Source organism: Aulostomus chinensis, chromosome 11, assembly GCF_037954235.1.
Source record: "Aulostomus chinensis isolate RoL2024-O1b breed Wild chromosome 11, RoL_Achi_v1.0, whole genome shotgun sequence".
Taxonomy (NCBI): Eukaryota; Metazoa; Chordata; class Actinopteri; order Syngnathiformes; family Aulostomidae; genus Aulostomus; species Aulostomus chinensis.
This window is the reverse complement of record NC_141330.1, coordinates 9,783,239-9,801,261: the sequence shown is the minus strand read 5'-3', so window position 1 is coordinate 9,801,261 and position 18,023 is coordinate 9,783,239. Positions and strand designations below refer to the sequence as shown.

The 18,023-nt window shown below is 41.1% G+C and overlaps 3 protein-coding genes across 3 annotated transcripts; 1 reads left to right on the top strand and 2 right to left on the bottom strand.

Annotated features, from left to right (window-relative positions):
• Positions 1 to 1,828: 1,828 nt before the first annotated feature.
• On the top strand, positions 1,829 to 9,342 carry trpv6 (transient receptor potential cation channel, subfamily V, member 6). Its single transcript, XM_086218260.1, has 17 exons — positions 1,829 to 1,919; positions 2,106 to 2,253; positions 2,343 to 2,440; positions 2,513 to 2,635; positions 3,464 to 3,604; positions 3,724 to 3,822; positions 4,100 to 4,275; positions 4,472 to 4,618; positions 4,957 to 5,036; positions 5,122 to 5,257; positions 5,411 to 5,497; positions 5,622 to 5,698; positions 5,775 to 5,940; positions 6,163 to 6,229; positions 7,009 to 7,277; positions 7,356 to 7,462; positions 7,882 to 9,342. The coding sequence occupies exons 2-17, from the start codon at positions 2,123 to 2,125 to the stop codon at positions 8,126 to 8,128; spliced, it is 2,151 nt and encodes a 716-aa protein (XP_086074386.1). The 5' UTR covers positions 1,829 to 1,919; positions 2,106 to 2,122; the 3' UTR covers positions 8,129 to 9,342.
• On the bottom strand, positions 8,303 to 13,551 carry LOC147253199 (uncharacterized). Its single transcript, XM_086218261.1, has 7 exons — positions 13,379 to 13,551; positions 13,028 to 13,147; positions 10,725 to 10,829; positions 10,385 to 10,489; positions 9,862 to 10,013; positions 9,670 to 9,767; positions 8,303 to 9,076 (listed from the first exon to the last, which is right to left on the bottom strand). Exons 1-7 carry the CDS (start codon positions 13,542 to 13,544, stop codon positions 8,950 to 8,952), a joined length of 873 nt encoding a protein of 290 aa, XP_086074387.1. The 5' UTR covers positions 13,545 to 13,551; the 3' UTR covers positions 8,303 to 8,949.
• Positions 13,552 to 13,873: 322 nt separating this feature from the next.
• Positions 13,874 to 17,517, bottom strand: LOC147253198 (gamma-aminobutyric acid receptor-associated protein-like 1). Its single transcript, XM_086218262.1, has 5 exons — positions 17,328 to 17,517; positions 16,239 to 16,328; positions 16,056 to 16,134; positions 15,361 to 15,479; positions 13,874 to 14,483 (listed from the first exon to the last, which is right to left on the bottom strand). The coding sequence occupies exons 2-5, from the start codon at positions 16,326 to 16,328 to the stop codon at positions 14,418 to 14,420; spliced, it is 354 nt and encodes a 117-aa protein (XP_086074388.1). The 5' UTR covers positions 17,328 to 17,517; the 3' UTR covers positions 13,874 to 14,417.
• Positions 17,518 to 18,023: the final 506 nt, after the last annotated feature.

Here is an 18,023-nt window from a genome sequence, read left to right as displayed (position 1 = left end):
TATCACCTTCACAATGTTACTGTTCCACACATCAGCAGCTTTTGGAGGAATCAGAGATCAGGATCTGCTGCCTTCAGCAGCCGGCGGTGGTTCCCACATGTTCTGCTGCTGCGCTGGGCGATATCAGAGATGATCGGGACTGATAACCAGACTGCTTACACAAACTGTACATTACTCTGACAGTAGGAAGGTACTTGACATTTTTCACATAGTCCCAATATCTCACTGTTGGGATGATTTCCCAAAGAGAAGGAGGGAGGCCAAAGATTCTTCATCCCCACAGGGTTATATTTTACTTTTTAGCTCAGATCATGACTTAAACAAACATAAAGATACCTGGTGATTGGACAGTGATCAAGAACATTTACTAAAATATTGATTATAATTAATGTTCAACACTTCAAATTAACTTTTAATTGTGATTTCTTGTGTGCTTTTCCAGAATTATGTAATTTTTTATTGTGATAATGCTAAAAGTTAATAATCGTTTACCTTTGCTTTCATCTGCTCTTAACTCAAATTCTGATCTGCCCTTTTGTGTTAAGTCACTATGAATAAGAAGTTGTTAGTGGAGGACTCTGCAAATGATTGTTTGCTGTGGTGAACCAACTCAAATTAATGCTTTTGTGAAGGAAACACCGGTACGTATGTGCAGAAACAGTGGACACACAAGCCACAAAATCATGTGTTTATGCTGTTATTGTTTCTTTATAAAGACGTTAACAGAATGGAAACCACTGTTCTTTATGACACTGGGTGTCCAGCCGCTGGTAAACAACTATTATCTCCACAATACTACATAACCGCCACAGCTGCAGGCATGACAAGGGCTTCCTATGGATTTTTATACCCTGTTTATCATGTGGTTAACCAGCCTGTTAGTCATGGTCTATAAATGGTGTTGAGATACTACTTGTACACCCTAACTGACATGAAGAGAGTCGAGTCAAAATTCCCCTGTTTGAAAAGGAAATCAAAGATTTGGATGCATTCAGATCTTTATTTTTGGCCGAACTCTACTATTCGTACAAGGAGAAATGTCAAACTCAAAAAATAAAATGCTCCCCCCCCCCCCAGGCCAGCTTTGTTTTCAGCCTTCGGGGGAAAGTGAAACGCATGTCCTCATCACACCTGAAGCTGGCAGCCACCAAACGATCATTATGATATTTGTAATGTGGTAATTACCGTGTTTGGGATCCTGACACATCATTGCTGCTCAACATGTTGTGAATGAAAGTAATGTACAAGAAGCGACATGTAGGAACAGGTTTTTTTTTACATCATTTGGTATATTTACAAGCAAATTACATCATATAATCCAAGCTTTTTTTTTTAAAGAATTTATACTGCAGCGTAGACATGTATGTCTTCATGTCTGGTTTAAATTACAAAACCTGTGCTTAGACAATACATGCTTGCAATTTCCAAACAGGTTTCCTCAGACGGTTCTACTGTCATGGTGTTGCAGGATTTTTATAGTTGCCATGCAGGTTTTGGTGGTGGTTGGTGGACAGACAGGTCTGGTGATGACAGACTGGAATTGGGGACTGAACCACTTCACATTTAAGGTGACAGAACTCAGCTGGTCATTTCATATCAGCGTGACGAAGAAGTCATCCTCCGATAGCGAGATTGAGAGATTAAAGCATGACTTTTCCTCAGTGGGACTCCTGACCAGTGGAGGGTACCTGCTCCTTACCTTCTCACTCTCTCCGACTTACCTGTCCACTGTTTTCCTCCTCCCATTCACCGTCGATCTCTTCCAATTGTCTCCTCCCTCACGGCTGGCTCATATATATTGGTGTTTCCCCAGGGATTTGACTTCTCTGGAAGAGCGTTTCATTGGTGCCGTTGCTAATTTTGAGTGTTGTGACTGAGTATGAGTCGAAGCTGAGGAGCGTCTCTTTCCTTGTTTAACAGTAAGGCGGACAAACCTTTGCTTTGGTGTTTATTTGAATTCTATTTAGATTAAAATGCATTCATAGGTATCAGCTTTCAGAACCCATGGGAAGAAATAATTCTTCTTGACTCTTCTACTTTTTAGGGTATTTAAGCTACTTTTTTTTCTCTTAAACTTTACATTCACCTCGGTTTATGTCTTCCAGTCAGACATTAGGAGTCAATGTCTCCATCTCTGGCCAGATCTGCTCCAAGCGAGCTCAACCATTGGTGGAATCAGCTGAGGTTTCGTCTTCAACACAAGAAAGGATGGAACGAGATGTTGGATGAGACGTTTATGCTCCACACAAAACAGTAAGAAATGAATGAGTTATTGATGGCAGAGCACGGAGCATGCTGTTGAAGAGACTGTAAATCGATGCTTTTATTCTGTCCTTCCTCAGATTAAATGACATCCCTCTTTTTTATGCGGCTAAGAACAACAGCATGGGTTGCATCAAGAAGCTGCTGAGCTGCTCGTCCACTAATATCTTTGAGAGAGGTAAACAAGTTACAACAGAGAATTGAAACGCTGCTGCCACTTGGTGCAGCTTATGGAGTCTTTCTCGATCAGGTGCTCTGGGAGAGACGGCCCTTCATGTTGCTGTGATGAATGATAACCTGGATGCTGCAGTGGCTCTGATGGACGGTGCTCCTGAACTCATCAACGAGCCCATGACCTCCGACCTCTTCCAAGGTTAATGCACACATAAGCTCACGGACACACATAAGCACAAGGATGCACTGTACTGCACTGTATAGTATTGCACGAGCAGGAAACGTGATCCGAATGCCGCTCATCAGTCATGGATAGATAATAAAGTCATATCATAGCTAGAAATTGAGTCGTGACTAACAATGAACTCAATTTCTAGATACTTAGAGTTCAGTGATGCTTTGTTTTAGGGAAAATATATAGATTTAGACTGAAATAAATAGATATTCAGACTGGAAATCCCAGCAGACCGTAAGTGAAGTTACCATAAACTGCTTTTGTTATTCAACCAGCTGATTTAATTCACTAACTATGTATCTTCACATAACTGGTCTGTTTTCTATCCAGGGGGAAGCAGCAGCAGCAGGGTCTGTTTCAGGCCTAATAAATGATGTGGATCGATGCATCGACTTACATACGTACCAATCCAGACTTATATATATATATATATATATATATATATATATATATATATATATATATATATATATATATATATATATATATATATACACAGTAATCAGAGCAGCTTTACCAAGAATGTAGTTCATAGCAATGACATCAGCACTGAGAAACCAGAAATCACATTATAGTAAATATTTTACCTGCCTGACAACACGATATAAAATCTGAAACCTTTGGGGTCAAAGGTCAAATCAATAATCAATCATGTTTTTTTTGGCAAAAAAACAACCCTCAACTCATAAATAGATGTAAAATTTGAACAAAGTCATTCATTTGGTTTGCTGGGAAAAGCAATTTTTCTCAGTTCTCTCCTGATGCACAGTGCATACTTCTGCTTTATCTCAGGTACGACTCCACTCCACATTGCTGTAGTGAATCAGAATATCAATCTGGTCCAACATCTGGTTAGTCGCAGGGCTGATGCAGCCTCACCGAGGGTCACCGGCCTGTACTTCAGGAAGAGGATAGGAGGGCTCATCTACTATGGTAAGTCCGCATGAGTGAGATCACGGGGTCTCCGGCAGGATAATGAGGTGAATTTAAGTTGTAATGTCATGTGTTATTTTTATGACATGGGAGCTTTAAAAAGCAGTTTTGGTCAACAGGTGAGGACATCCTTTCTTTTGCTGCATGTGCTGGGAACGAAGACATTATCTCCATGGTGATTGACGCAGGAGCCAGCACCAGGATCCAGGATTACCGGGGTATGAGATGCTCCTCTCACTCAAGAGTTCCGTATGACTAAATTGTATAGTGTCTATTTACTTGTTTTTTTGTGTGTTAAGTTTTGACGCAAAAACTCATTTATAAATATCTTATAGCTTTGAAGTGTCTCATTTTTCAAGAGAGTTATTTGTTTTTTCTGACTACTTTCAATAAAAGGTGTCCTTGTTCGAGAAACTGTGCTTTAATAAGTGTAAAAAAAAATTCACTTGATGATTTTTCTTCTTGTACTAACTTTTCTCATTGTGTTCTCTCAAGGCAACACAGTCCTCCATATTCTGGTTCTGCAGCCCAACAAGACGATTGCATGCCAGGCCATGGACCTGATCATGGCACGTGATGCAGAGCTGGACCAGTCATTGCCTCTAGACATGATGCCCAACTACAGAGGCCTTACACCTTTAAAACTGGCAGCCAAAGAGGGAAATGTTGTGGTGAGTGTGTGTGTGTGTGTGTGTGTGTGTGTGTGTGTGTGTGTGTGTGTGTGTGTGTGTGTGTGTGTGTGTGTGTGTGTGTATGTGTGTGTGGTGGGGACTTCACAGTTGTACACAGGATGAAAAGCCAACATGAAAGGTGGAGCAAACTGTTTAATCCCATCTTCACTGCTGAGATTCCTTCTGTCTATCTCAGGCTTTTCAGCACCTGGTGAACAAAAGACGTTTAGTTCAGTGGAGTCTGGGCCCGTTGACCTCTAACCTCTACGACTTGACTGAGATCGATTCATGGGCAGACAACACGTCGGTGCTAGAGCTCATCGTGGGCAGCCACCAGAGAGAGGTATGATTGGACTTCCTTGTTCATTTTCACAATATTTAGTCATAAATATCCTGTTTATTTGGTTTGTAAAGTCTGAGAATTTTGGTTTTAGTTAGGCTCAAGAAAACCACAACTACTTTAATTGAGTTTTAGTGAATGAAACTGACTTTACTTCGTCTCCTCAAGTGTTTTTTGGCAGGCTTGACTAAAATACATTTGTTTAATCACAATTTAGTTGTTTGATTATTCCTATTTCTAATGTTTGTGGATGAAATTAACCATATACTATAATCTAGGGAAATGCCATTAAGTTAAACTTGACGCTTAGGAGTATTTAATAGATGTGTTCTCTCCACCAGGCCAGGAGGATCCTAGAGGTGACCCCTGTCAGGCAGTTGGTCAGCTTAAAGTGGAACCTGTATGGAAAACACTATTTCAGGTGGAGTTTGATGTTTGAAATAAAACAAGTGAACTCTTCTCAGTCTTGTTTCACAGTCTTCCCTCTTTTCTTTTCTGTCCACCAGACTGCTGATGATACTCTACTTGCTGTACATCGGGACTTTTACATTGTGTTGTGCATATCGCCCTCTAAAGGACGTTCCTGAGAACTACACCACTTCGGACATGGATAAAACTATCAGAGTGCAGAAAACACTTGATGTGTGTTGGAAGCAGTGAACACGTTTCGTAAATCTGACACAGATACAAATATTCTGTCCTGATGAGACAACATGAAAATGTCACAAAGCCTTAGATTTGTTATTTTATACTTCAAAATATCAGGCCAAACTATTTCCTCTTTTTGTGCATCAGGAGAGTTATGTGACATATGAGGACAACTTGAGGCTGGCTGGAGAGATCATCAGCATCCTGGGAGCTTTTGCCATCCTGTTGTTGGAGGTCAGATTATCCAATAGTGCTTTAACTTCATGCATACTGTATGGCACACACGCACACACACACACACACACACACAAGTGTATACACACACACACGCACACTGCTGTATTCCTCTTTAAACCAGATCCCTGATATCCTGAGAGTAGGAGCAAGGCGCTACTTCGGCCAGACAGCTCTGGGAGGTCCCTTTCATGTCATTCTGTAAGTACAGGATTCAAACAGCATGAATAGAGAGAGCAGTCTGAAACACCTTTAAATATTGTGCTGTTTTGAACAGAATCAGCTACGCGTGCTTGGTGGTGCTGCTGTGTGTGTTCAGAGCCTGCGGGCTGCAGGGAGAAGCCGAGGTGATGGCTCTGTGTTTAGTTCTTGGGTGGAGCAACGTCATGTTCTTCGCCCGTGGTTTTGAAATGCTCGGCCCTTATGTCATCATGATACAGAAGGTAAGTGACATGTTCCAGGACCTGATGAGTAATATAGATATCACAGTTAGTTATACACACGCACACACACACACACACACACACACACACACACACACACACACACACACACACACACACACACACACACGCACGCACGCACGCACACTTCACTTGTTTTGATTTTTGAGGTTGACATTTTTGTGTTTTCAGATTCTAATCTTGTCTCTCATTTCCCTCTAGATTATATTTGGAGACCTGACAAAGTTTATGTGGCTAAGTTTCATTGTCCTCCTTGGTTTTTCCACCTGTGAGTAGTCACGTCAAGTCAGTTTTATTTGTGTAATCACAACAAAAGTTATCTCATGACACTTTACAAGCTGAGGACCACACTCTTTCAATGAATTCACACCCAACAATTCTCCACGAGCAAGCACATCCTGCAACAGCGGCGAGGAAAACCTTCCTTTTAACAGGCAGGAGTATCGAGCAGATCCAGGCTCAATGGGGACGGCCCTCTGCTTTGAATGATTGAGGGGACAGAGAGCAGGAGAACGGGGCAGAGACAAAGACAGATAATGGAAGAAGACATATACAGAAGGAAAGAGAGGGACAGATATAAAGAGGGAGAGAAAGGGGAAGAGATGGACAGACGGGGTTGTGAGCAGGTGGTGTTACGGGTGGCAGCTTGAGCCTCTTCAGGTCTGCAGCCTCCTCTAACAGCATCAGTAGTGAGGGATCAGTCAGGGAGTAGATTCGCTGCAATATCCAGCCATCTATTTTTTATACCGCTTATCTGTTAGGGGTCGCGGGGGGTGGAGCCTATCCCAGCTGACATTTGGCGAGAGGCAGGATTCACCCTGGTCGGGTCGCCAGTCTGTCACACGGGCATCGGGGAGCAATTAGGGGTTCAGTATCTTGCTCAAGGATACTTGGACATGGTCACCGATAGTGAAGGAAATGAGGATCAAACCAGCGACCCTGCAGTTGCTAGATGGTCACTCTACCTCTGAGTCGCTGCAACATTTAGAAACAAATATACAGAATTATCCACTTCCTGAATAACCTTTTCTTTGTTTCCTTCCTAAGCCCTGTGGATGGTGTATATGACCCAGGAACCTGAGTCCATCCCTGCCTATCGCTCCTTCCCCATCACCCTCTTTTCCCAGTTCGAGCTCAGCGTGGGCCTCATCGACCTGCCTGTGGACCACACATTCACCACCCCTCCCATCGTCCATGTGCTGCACTGCGCCTTCTCTGTTGTTTCCTACATCCTTCTGCTGAATCTCCTGATCGCCATGATGAGTGACACACACTGGCGAGTGGCCCAGGAGAGAGATGAGCTCTGGAGAACTCAGGTAAACTTATTGGAGCTTCTAAAGATTCATCACTGTGGATGTGTGTGTCGTGGTCACAGCTATAATGATGTCATACAGGTGGTGGCTACAACGCTAATGCTGGAGAGGAGGTTGCCTCGCTACCTGTGGCCCCGACTCGGGGTGTGTGGGCTCAGCTATGGCTTGAGGGAGCGCTGGTATCTCAGGTGAGGCAGGGACATGAACAGCAATAAAGGCCTTAATGTGACACTTCACCCAAAAAGTGGATTTTTAAATACTTGTGAGTAAGTTAATAACTCTTAGTTTGCTCCGCTTTTTAAATCAATACAACTCAAAATTATAGTTTAGTCTTCGCACACACTCATGTGCTGTGGTGATGTGCTGAGTGAGCGCAAAAAAACACACAACAGAGTTCACACCCTAGGGTAGCAGGCTGAGGCATGGCTGCGAGAAACTAGCAGAGACTAGTTTTATCAAACAGATCAACACAGAAAGAACGTGCAAAACAGCAGAAACAGATGAGTGAGAGTCAGAGAGTCACTGAACAATGATCAGTTCACTAAAACAAGCTGGAAGAGTGTTTTTAAACTGCCGTTATTCTACTTCTGTTTTTCTTCCCTCATAGGGTTGAGGACCGAAACGACCCCATGATGCAAAAGATGAGGCGATACATCAAAGCTTTCTCCAAAGAGGATGAAAAAGAGGGGATGGAGAAAACAGACACAATGAAGGGATCTATCTCAGGGAACCCAAAGCTCAGACCCAAAAACAGGAGATCTCTGTCAGGCTGGCAGGTGATTCGCCACAGTGCTTTAGGTCTGGACATGGAGCAGGAAGAGCCAGAGGACGAGCAGGACGTTAAATATGTCTAGAGCGAGATTCTCAAATGTGTCTCTCTGTTTCACAGTTGACGGACAGCCATGAAGGAGACTGGCTCAGCCTGTCTATGTAGTGGATGGTGCAATTATTCTTGCAGTATTAAGCTATAGATAAGTGCTTTATTTTTATAGCAATATAAATAAATGTAGCCAAAGTTTTTTGCTGAGTTTGAATAAAAAGGCTTAAGCTTATTAATCATTTAATACGATAATGAACCAAGTTAGAAAAAAAAGATATGGGAAAAGTCACACAACAGAGTATGGACTCATACAGCATTTTAGAGTGAAGTACTTGTATTTGTTATGGAGTTACAATTATACACAAAGATAAGATGCAGGGCAGCACGGTGGTGCAGTGGTCAGCACTGTCACCTCACAGCAAGAAGGTTCCGGGTTCAATCCCTCGCTCAGGTTCAGGATCTTTCTGTGTGGAGTCTCCATGTTCTCCCTATGTGGGTTCTCTCTGGTACTCCAGCTTCCTCCCACAGTCCAAAGACATCAAGAGGGGACGAGGCTGATTGATACTCTAAATTGACCGTAGGTGTGACTGTGAGTGTGAATGGTTGTCTGTCTCTATGTGTTGGCCCTGTGATGGACTGGTGACCTGTCCAGGGTGAAGAGTGATGGATGGATGGATGGAAATAGGTTGCAGAAAGCTGACTTAAAATCTGACAAAACTACAGTACATCTATGATCTAAACAACCTCTCTTTGACGTATGCTACTGATTGAATATGTTGCGTGTTATTATTGTAGAGGTGAGTTTATGCTCACTGTTTGCTCGATATTCTGTTCAAAATAAAAGGAGAGTTGCTCTTAGAGCTGCAGCTGACAGATGAAGTAGCTGTAACTGAGGCAGGGTGATTTCATCCAGTTCTTGTCTTGTGGGCTTCTACTGTCCAGGATCCCGCAGTCCCCTTTGAATGGAACATCCCCCCAATAACTGCAAACACAACGAGAACATTGACCATCGTAATGAATTCATACAAGATTGTGATCATTTGTTTTTCTTTTTGGCACAGTGGAGGGACAACATAGTTTCTTTTTCTTTTATTTAAATTTTTGTAGTCGCGTCTCATTGAAGTGTTACTACATAAATGCAGTATATCACCCAGAAATGACCCATTAATGTAGTATATCACCCAGAATGTGAAATTTTCATTTCAACTATCAGTGTCTTGAATTTATAAAGCCGTTTTCTCCCCCTCTTGTCCAACTTCTTGGCTCCATATTTTTAGCTGATTATGGCTCACCACAAAACCAGCCCAAACAGCCTGTCACAAACTCTTGAACTTTTTTTTTTTTTTTTTCCAGCCATATCCTCAGTAATCTGCTTTGATTCGAGCTTAAACAGACAAACTGGAACATTTTAGGTTGGACACAAGCACGAGTGAACTCAACTGACTACGCCGGGAGATAAAAAAAATATGTAGCTGATATATATATTTTTTTAATTCTGGAGTCACCAAGATGTCCCGCAAAATATTTTTGTGAGTTGAAGGTCAAGCCCTTCCTTTGGTGACTTGAGAGAATCACCTCTGTGTCAGTTCAGTGTTGTTGACCCAGGTCCATGAGGCTCCTTTGAATCTCAGTCCAATCCAGTATTTCAGTTTCCCCTCTTGAGTCAGAAAGTTCTAGAAGAGAGAGCAGCATTCACCTTCACACGATGCGCAAATAATTCAGTTTTTAGTGAGGGCATGATTAGACTGCAAGGACAAGGAGAAGCACCTGAACTTTCTTGCTGGTGACAACGGCCAGAGATCCTCCTGCAGCTGAACAGTTCCGCTGGCTCTCATCCCAGCTCAGCCTGAACGTGGACAGGTAAAAACAAAACTTGTCGAAAGACAGCCATCCGTTCGGGCACTGCTGACACCTAAGCACTGGAGAGGGAGAGCGAGATCTGGTACAGAAAATGCTGCAATAGTTTAAAAAAAAACAAAAAACACCATGAACTCAAAGATGCACGAGATATTTTTGTTTGTTCTGTGTGCTCTTTTAACTTATTTAAAGGCATGAATATTGTACTTGTGTAAATGTTGGCACGTGGCTTTGTTTTTGTACGAGAGGAGTGAAGGCTGATTACTAATAATTGTTTCTCAGTTCTCTTAAAACTATCACGGGCAACTTCCTCTAAGATCAGCTCCGAAACAAAACTGAGAAAGCAGAACATTCAAAACACGGCGTCTGAGAGAGTTTCACCATTATTTAAACGTTCCTTTGGTTTGCTTTTAACCAAATGCATCACACTCACCCTGGATTTGATTCTGGACAGAGTAAGACAGACACTGCTCACAGCTGCAGCGTTCTGAAGCTGGAAAGTCTCCAGACACTGTGCAGACAGCAGATCCAGTCTGGACTAGAAATTAGAGCAACGTGAGAGAAGATAAGGCTCCACACTTTGAATTCGGACATTGGAGTTGGCTATATATATATATATATATATATATATATGTATATTTGTATAATTACTGGGTATGTTTAATTCTGCAGCACTACTAGTGAGACCGATATGTCATGATCTTTCATCTGTTTTGATGCTAGAAAGAATCCAGGCTTTACTGCAGAGGCTTGTGCTGGGTGCACACACTCACGTTTCGCACAGAGGACGATGACGGCCACCAGCAGCACCAGGCAGACTAGGCTCAGGATGAAGCAGGCTAGACGGTACATGCGGATGTTCCCTTGAGCCTGTTTGTCTGATGAGGAAAACACCAGCTGGCTGTCAGTGAGAGGTTTCTATAACAGATAAATATCCAGGCTGCAAAAAGACCTTTCGCGCCTACCTTTCTCCCCTTCCAGATGAACGGATAAATTTGCCCCAGCTTCATCTTTTTTATCTGCACCGTAGGTGCGGCAAAATTTGATGTACATAAAGAAAAATGTCCTGGATTGTCGAGGAGACTGCTATTGCCTGTCCTGCTTCTTTTCCTGCTGACAGAGCGAGCCATCTGACTCCGCGCAGTTTTAAGACGCCTCTTGTCTAGTCACCATAGCAACACATCCTGCAATGATTCCTAAAATATTCATGGAGCACAAGGCTTAGCTTGTCCTTGCATTCTCGAAACTTTTGTTTGTCTCTTTAAAAGAGCGAGTGTGTGCGTATGTGGGAGTCGGTGGAAATGATAAATACTGGGAACTTGGCAGCCATTTTCCTCCAAAACAAGAGATCTGAGTCCTTGTAGGAGGTCATCTGAGGTCAGAGCTTTCAGAGACACAACAAACGGTCGGCACTTACTTGAAACATATCGTGTAACTATAGCGAAGGGGAGTCAAACCTGCTCAAATCATGTGTTAGTACCATTTAAATCACACGGTGCCGCGCTGTGTCGCTTTGTTCTAAAACAGTCTGAGTTGTGTCTCTCAAAGAGTTGCTGTGGTATTGTTAGTGCTGAAATACTCCAACTACAACTGCGTTATTATACTCTGGCATTTTCTACCGTGCCAAAAGCAGACTTTATCACTAATAATACTAAAAGTGTCTCAATTCTCTTCTAATATTAAAAAAAAAAAAAAACAGATTCATAAGATGGAAGCAGCTTCAAGAATTCAGACATTTTTTTCATTTGAACAAGAGATTGTCCATATAAAATACAAACGGTCAAATGTATCTGGAAAAGTCTTCAAAGATAACTTATTTTTCGAGCTGACATAATTCAATATGCAAAATACGCAAATTTTTAAGTAAAATAAGGAGGTAAGGGAAATGAATGGTCTGCGGTTGTTGTCTTGTGTCAGTGGGTCCCTCCACAGACCTGTCAATCATTTATAGGCGGTTGGCATGTTTTAGCCTCATGTGACAACTTTGGTTGAGCCGTTTAATTCCATCTTGATCACAGATGATATGTTTGCTTTTACAGAAACACGTGCTGCTGATCGACACGTGATTAATGTTTGACTTACACCATGATTTTTAAAGTTGTAGAACTAAATAATATTGCGCTGCCCACTTGGGTGAGAGTTGAGCACGGCTCCGTGTGCAATGAATGTCATGTTATGGTGAGTACAAATATAAATAGGATTAGAGAATGTTATTCAGGAAGGAGGCAAGTAAACATCATACTGTATGAGACAAATAAAACAGAAGCACCAAAATATATATCTCTTTTCCCTGTTGTCAGAATTTTCACTCTTGTCGAATTCTTTCTAAGCTTAGCTGGCAATAAATGCAAATTCTTCACTTCTATATATTCTGTGTTTCACATTGCAGATAATATTTATACGATTAAAATTTGAGAATTCCCAGACATTTTTTTAATATATATTCCTTCTCTAATTTTTTTTACCTTTGCAACTTTCAAATTTAGAATACGTTTTATAATTTCTAGTTTTAATTTATATTTCCAAATAATTGGCGTTCACTTGAATTTCTTAAGCTCCTACGATTTAATGGTTTTGTGCTTATTCCATTTGTCTTATTAGTCTTTCACGAATGTGTAGCATGAGTGAGCTCAACTGACTGCACGCACTGTAAATGCAAACATCAAACAAAATGTTTTTTTTAAAGTACAGAAAACTGCTATCCAAGCAGTTTTGAACACTGAAATATTTCAGTAATTTAATGATTTAAAAAAAAAATCCATTGTTTTCATTTCATGATGTTAAAAACTATCCTTGACGTGATTATTTCGGTGACAACATTACAGAAAAAGTAGCTGGAATCTACACTTCATCAAATACAATTACTGCTGCTTGTAAGTTTGGTGGGGCGTTAAAACTGTCACATGATTACTGACTGCAATTATTTATATTCCCCCCTTGACGAAACTGAATTTGAGGGAAGAATACTCAAGCTGTCAGGGCTGCAAAAGACTCTTTTCTTTGTCTTGAACAAAGAGGCACAAGCATGTTGACATGTGTTTTCTTTTCAGGTTGACATTAAAGATACAAGACTCACCATTTTCAAATGAAAATGTAGCTTTGCTTCTATCAGGCAAAGAAACTGCATAATGCGCCTCTGAATAGACATCCTCCGGTGGTTTTTGCAGTTGAGAGTAATGGTCTGGTTCCGCTTCCTCTATAAGATTCAAACATGTTTAGGAGGAATTTATTCAAAGACAAAAATGTATCTTAAATGTAACTTTTTTTGGTCAAGTAGTAAGCAAGGCAACAGTTGGCTGGTTTGCATTTCTGGTGACTTTTTACTCTACTTTATACTACTTCTACATACTTTACAATAAAACAACTGCTATGAGTAATGTCCAAATAACTGACTAGTAGTGTGCATACAAGTCAAAGTTTCTTAGACCTTCAGGTTTGGCCTCCTGCAGTGGTTTACTCGTTCCTTCATCCTCTTCTTTCTTCTCCGTCTCCGTAGGGATCTTCTGCATCTCCATGGCTTCTCTGTTCTGTTTCTTTCCTTTCGATTTGTCGGGCTTGTTGACTAGCAATGACGTGACGAAAGTAGTTCTCATGCAGACGCAACAAGACAAACTTAAGCTACAAAATATTCTGACCTCAAAGTCCATCAACTGTATGACTCACGACTATACACTTCCTCAAAAAGACTGTCGTCCATCTTTATCTTTCCCCAAACCGTAACTCCTGCATATACATGGTAAGAAAAGGACATATATATTAAGTGTATGACCAAGCTTTTCATCTGGAAATCAATATTCGGTAATTATGATACAAGAGAGAGAAAAAAATCTTAAAAGCGGTGATGTAAACATTCTCACGGATATCCTTTTTTTTTAAATGGTTGGTATTTTATTTTGAAAAGTAACAAATCACAAACATGCACTTTCATCTTTATTTGCCACAAAAGTTTATGATATTAATTTACAAAAAAACAGAACTATTTGCATTAAATACAGATGAGAAAGATGAGGAGAGCTCTTTCATGATCATTTAAGACAACTTCTGTTTCCATTGCATTTTTTTCTTTCATTCTTCCTCTTTTTTTGTCTTTCACCAAGTACAAGATCAAAATAAGTACAAGTGTGCATACATGAGGAGAGCTCTTTCATGATCATTTAAGACAACTTCTGTTTCCATTGCATTTTTCTTTTTCATTCTTCCTCTTTTTTTTGTCTTTCACCAAGTACAAGATCAAAATAAGTACAAGTGTGCATACACGCGTTCCTCTTATCCCAAACCACTGACAAAGATAATCACACCTTTTTGCCTTATCCGGAGCATTCCTTCCACCATGTGCTTACTTGAACAACTAATATAGAGAGTAATAATAATGGCATGAAGCATTACAGACAGCCTTAGCTCTTTATCCTTATGTCTCGTTTTCTCCTCTCTCTCTCTCTCTCCCTCTCTCAGTTTAGTGTCCCTCCTCAGGCACCGTACACACTCTCATTACTGTAGGTCATGTAGAGGAACAAATCTTCTTCGTGATGCTCCTGCAATGCAGAGAATAAAATGCAATTCAGCACGACATGAATAAGTCTTCGCAGGGGCTGCACAACTGATTGCAATATGGAATACTGCAAGTTGTCAGTTGTACGAAGGTGCGACATTTGTTTAAGGTTGATGCGTACGGGACAGTGAAATATTCTGGTTGTGTAATGATTTCCTGTCTACACATCATAATCTACATATTGTGGTCATTGTGTGATGCCGATCCCAACCAAAATTGTATTATAAACATTTTCCATTGATTTTTCAATAAAAATGAGAACAATGAGAAAAATATTAACATTCCCTCTAATATTGTAAATCGTATATCAATGTCAGTTCAAATAACATGACAGGATATCAAAATCAAGCAGCTCTGAATTAAAACCCAACAATCCAGAGAACAGAACTATTTTCTGAAGATGATTCATGTAAGACACTGCTCTTCTGAACTTCCTAAACTTGAACAAACCAACACCCAGAAGGACTTCTTTAAAAATTTCTGCAAATTAATGCTTCTTTTTTCCAAAGCCTTCATTAAGCTCTAAACACGCAAAGTGCTATTTTTTGGGTGTTTGACACCTTTATGTGATAAGTAATGAGAACTCTAGCGAGCTGTCGGTCAGGTCCAAAAATCAAACCAACTCCTTCATATGAACTGTTTGTCTCGTGGTTGAACTGTGAAGGCGTTTCTGACACGATGAGGAAGTCTGAAAAAACATGTTAGCACAAGAGCTGACACTTGTCTAAAGGAGAAAAAAAATTACTAATAAAATAACTACCAAGTCTGTATATTTCTTTGTGCTCTCGCTTGTCAAATGCCTGTACGAGAGAGAGCATGACACTGTGTTTGTTTGTGTTTTGGTGTGAAGTTGCAGTTACCTCATATACAGCGGAGAGGGGGGAGCTGGATGGGGGGAGGGAGTTGTTGACGAAGAAGAAGAGAGCCTCCTCTGGTCTCAAAGACACACGCTGGCGGATCAGGAAACACAACTGGCCCACTAAAAAAGGAAGGAGAGCAAGATGGTCAGCAGGGTCACATGCTGGCTTCATTTCATATGATGAGGAGAAAGAGCCAGACAGAGGAAGAGAAACAGAAAAAAAAGAGATATTCTGCTACCATCAGATTCAAGCAAATAGAAACTTTTATTGAGTACATATCATAGCAATGGTCACCAAACACAGTGTAACATTTACCTTGTTCTTTTTTGTTTTATGAGAGCGCACAAGCATGTCGACAGGCTAACCACCCCACTGGTTTGATGACTTTTCTTAGTTAGGTTGTTACCTCTTGGTGTAATACATCTAATTTCAAAAGAGGCCTTCTCACTTTATTGTGTTTATTATCCTCTGTGATTTTGAACAGAAGTATAACCACCATCTGCATCACTGACAGCAGTTTATCCTTCCATGTTTAGTTGGTGCTACAGCAGCAGCAGGCCCCAACAAGTCAGCGGAAACAAAACTGAGAAACCTGCCAGCTTACAGGGTAACGTTCGCAGCAGTGTTGAATGGGAGAATCTGATTTACACTTCTACTGTTTTGAGGGGGTTTAACTGTGTGTGTGTTTGGTTTACCTGTTAGATCGGAGGGCACCAAGTATTTCTTCTTGTCCAGTTCAGGAGCTCGAGACCTCTGGGCCCTCTCCACGATGATCTTGTTAAATAAGCAAAGAGTAATCAGCCTTATGGTGTGAGTTGTCAGTCTAATGAATCTAATCAATCAGTAGGGGGGGGGGGAGACAAGTGTGTCATACTGACTGGTATCTTATCAGGATGCTTGGCTCGGACCCTCTCTCCCTCTGCTCTCCTCACCTCCAGAGGTACTGAACGCTGATACTGACTCCCCATCTAAAAGCATCACAGGGAAAAAAACTGAAACGAAAACATCAAGTTCCCAGCAGCAGTGTCACTTGCTGAAGAATGATGTCACCAACCGGTGAATCGTTTGAAAGACAGTTTTAAAGATTTTAGAGGAGCAGGACTTCTCCATAACTGTGACAAAAATAAATAGTTGCAAAGATTTATATTCTATTTCAACAGTCAATTTATGCTGATGAATAGAGAAATGCCAAAAGGAAGTTGAGAGTTCAAGTTTCACAGCTATGTAAATATAGAAGGCACACACTTTGTTTCTGCCTGGTTTTAGAAAAACAAGAAACGCAACATCATTTCTCATCCATCAGTATCCAACTGAAAATGGAGTGTCAGATTACAATTTCCATCTGTTTGCTCCAGAATTTTTTGGATTATACTGTATTGTATTCCCATTTCCCACAATCTTGAGCTCATCCTGTCAAAAATCCGCAAGAGGAGTAGGAACTATTTCCTAATAATGCTGGACCAGGAACACCAAAAAAAAAAAATATATATATATACACGTTTGAATTCCCAATACAATGATGTGTGTGCTATTACAGCAAAGGTAACAGTTAGCTGCTGTGCAAAAAAGGCTGGAGCTAAAATCGTTCTTCCACAACCATGTTGACCAACCACTTCTGACGGCCACACTCACGACTGTTCTGTTTTATTCGCCTCTGTGCTTTTTTTTTTTCTGTGGTCAAGCTGACACCGACATCCTGGTCAGCGGTGGTAAAGGGGGTCACCAGCGAAACCAGGCCACGTCATATTTCACAATAGCTAACTCGCCTTCCATCGAGAAAGACACGCATTCCTAGCAACAGCCACATCTGGTTGTGTCAGCAGTATCGAAATTAATTGTTTAACGGTAATAATACAACGAGAGGAGACACTGTTTTTCCCAGCACTAAACAAAATCAGCTCCTCACGCCACTTCAAAACGGAAATGCTAACAACTGACGCTTACAGCTCAACAAGACGTAAACGTACCTTAAAAAGGCGGCAGAAACGAGTCCCTCTGAATACAGAACACGTAATATGCTCCTCGGATCCCTCCGGATTTACAAAAACGACTTTACTGAAAAATTAGCCTTCAAAATACAGTCATGCCGTACAAGAACGTGATCAATTTTAAAGATGTCGACCGGCCTAGTACTGCTCCACGAAAACAACAACAAATACTGCATGGACCGCCCACATCAGCCTTGACCAATCAGAGACGTGTATATTGATTGACAGCCTAATTGGGCCTTTCAGGGACGAGAATATGGAAGGCTTTTCTGTGCATTTGATTGGATTAATTTTGACTGTATCGCTGCTCCCGATCTGTTCCACGCCAACTCCAGCAGGCTCCAGGCCAGTGTGAGGTCACGCCTACGCCTCAGCTGGGCTACGTGCTCGAGTGCAGGCCTTTTTTTTGTCTATTAGTTCACTTTGTTCTGGAACATTTAAAGACCGTTTGGAACATAATCATGAACAAACCACAAACAAACAAACAAAACAAAACAATTTAAAAATACCCCACCACTCCAGTTTCTCCTAAAGTGTAAGCAGTTAACATGGAGATCTGCATGTAAATGTGTAAATGTGTAATCCATGAATATAAACCACCTCCCACAAATATAAAAAAGTAAACCCACAGTAATTATACAACTATTATTGTGTCTAGAGCCAAAGTGTCTGATT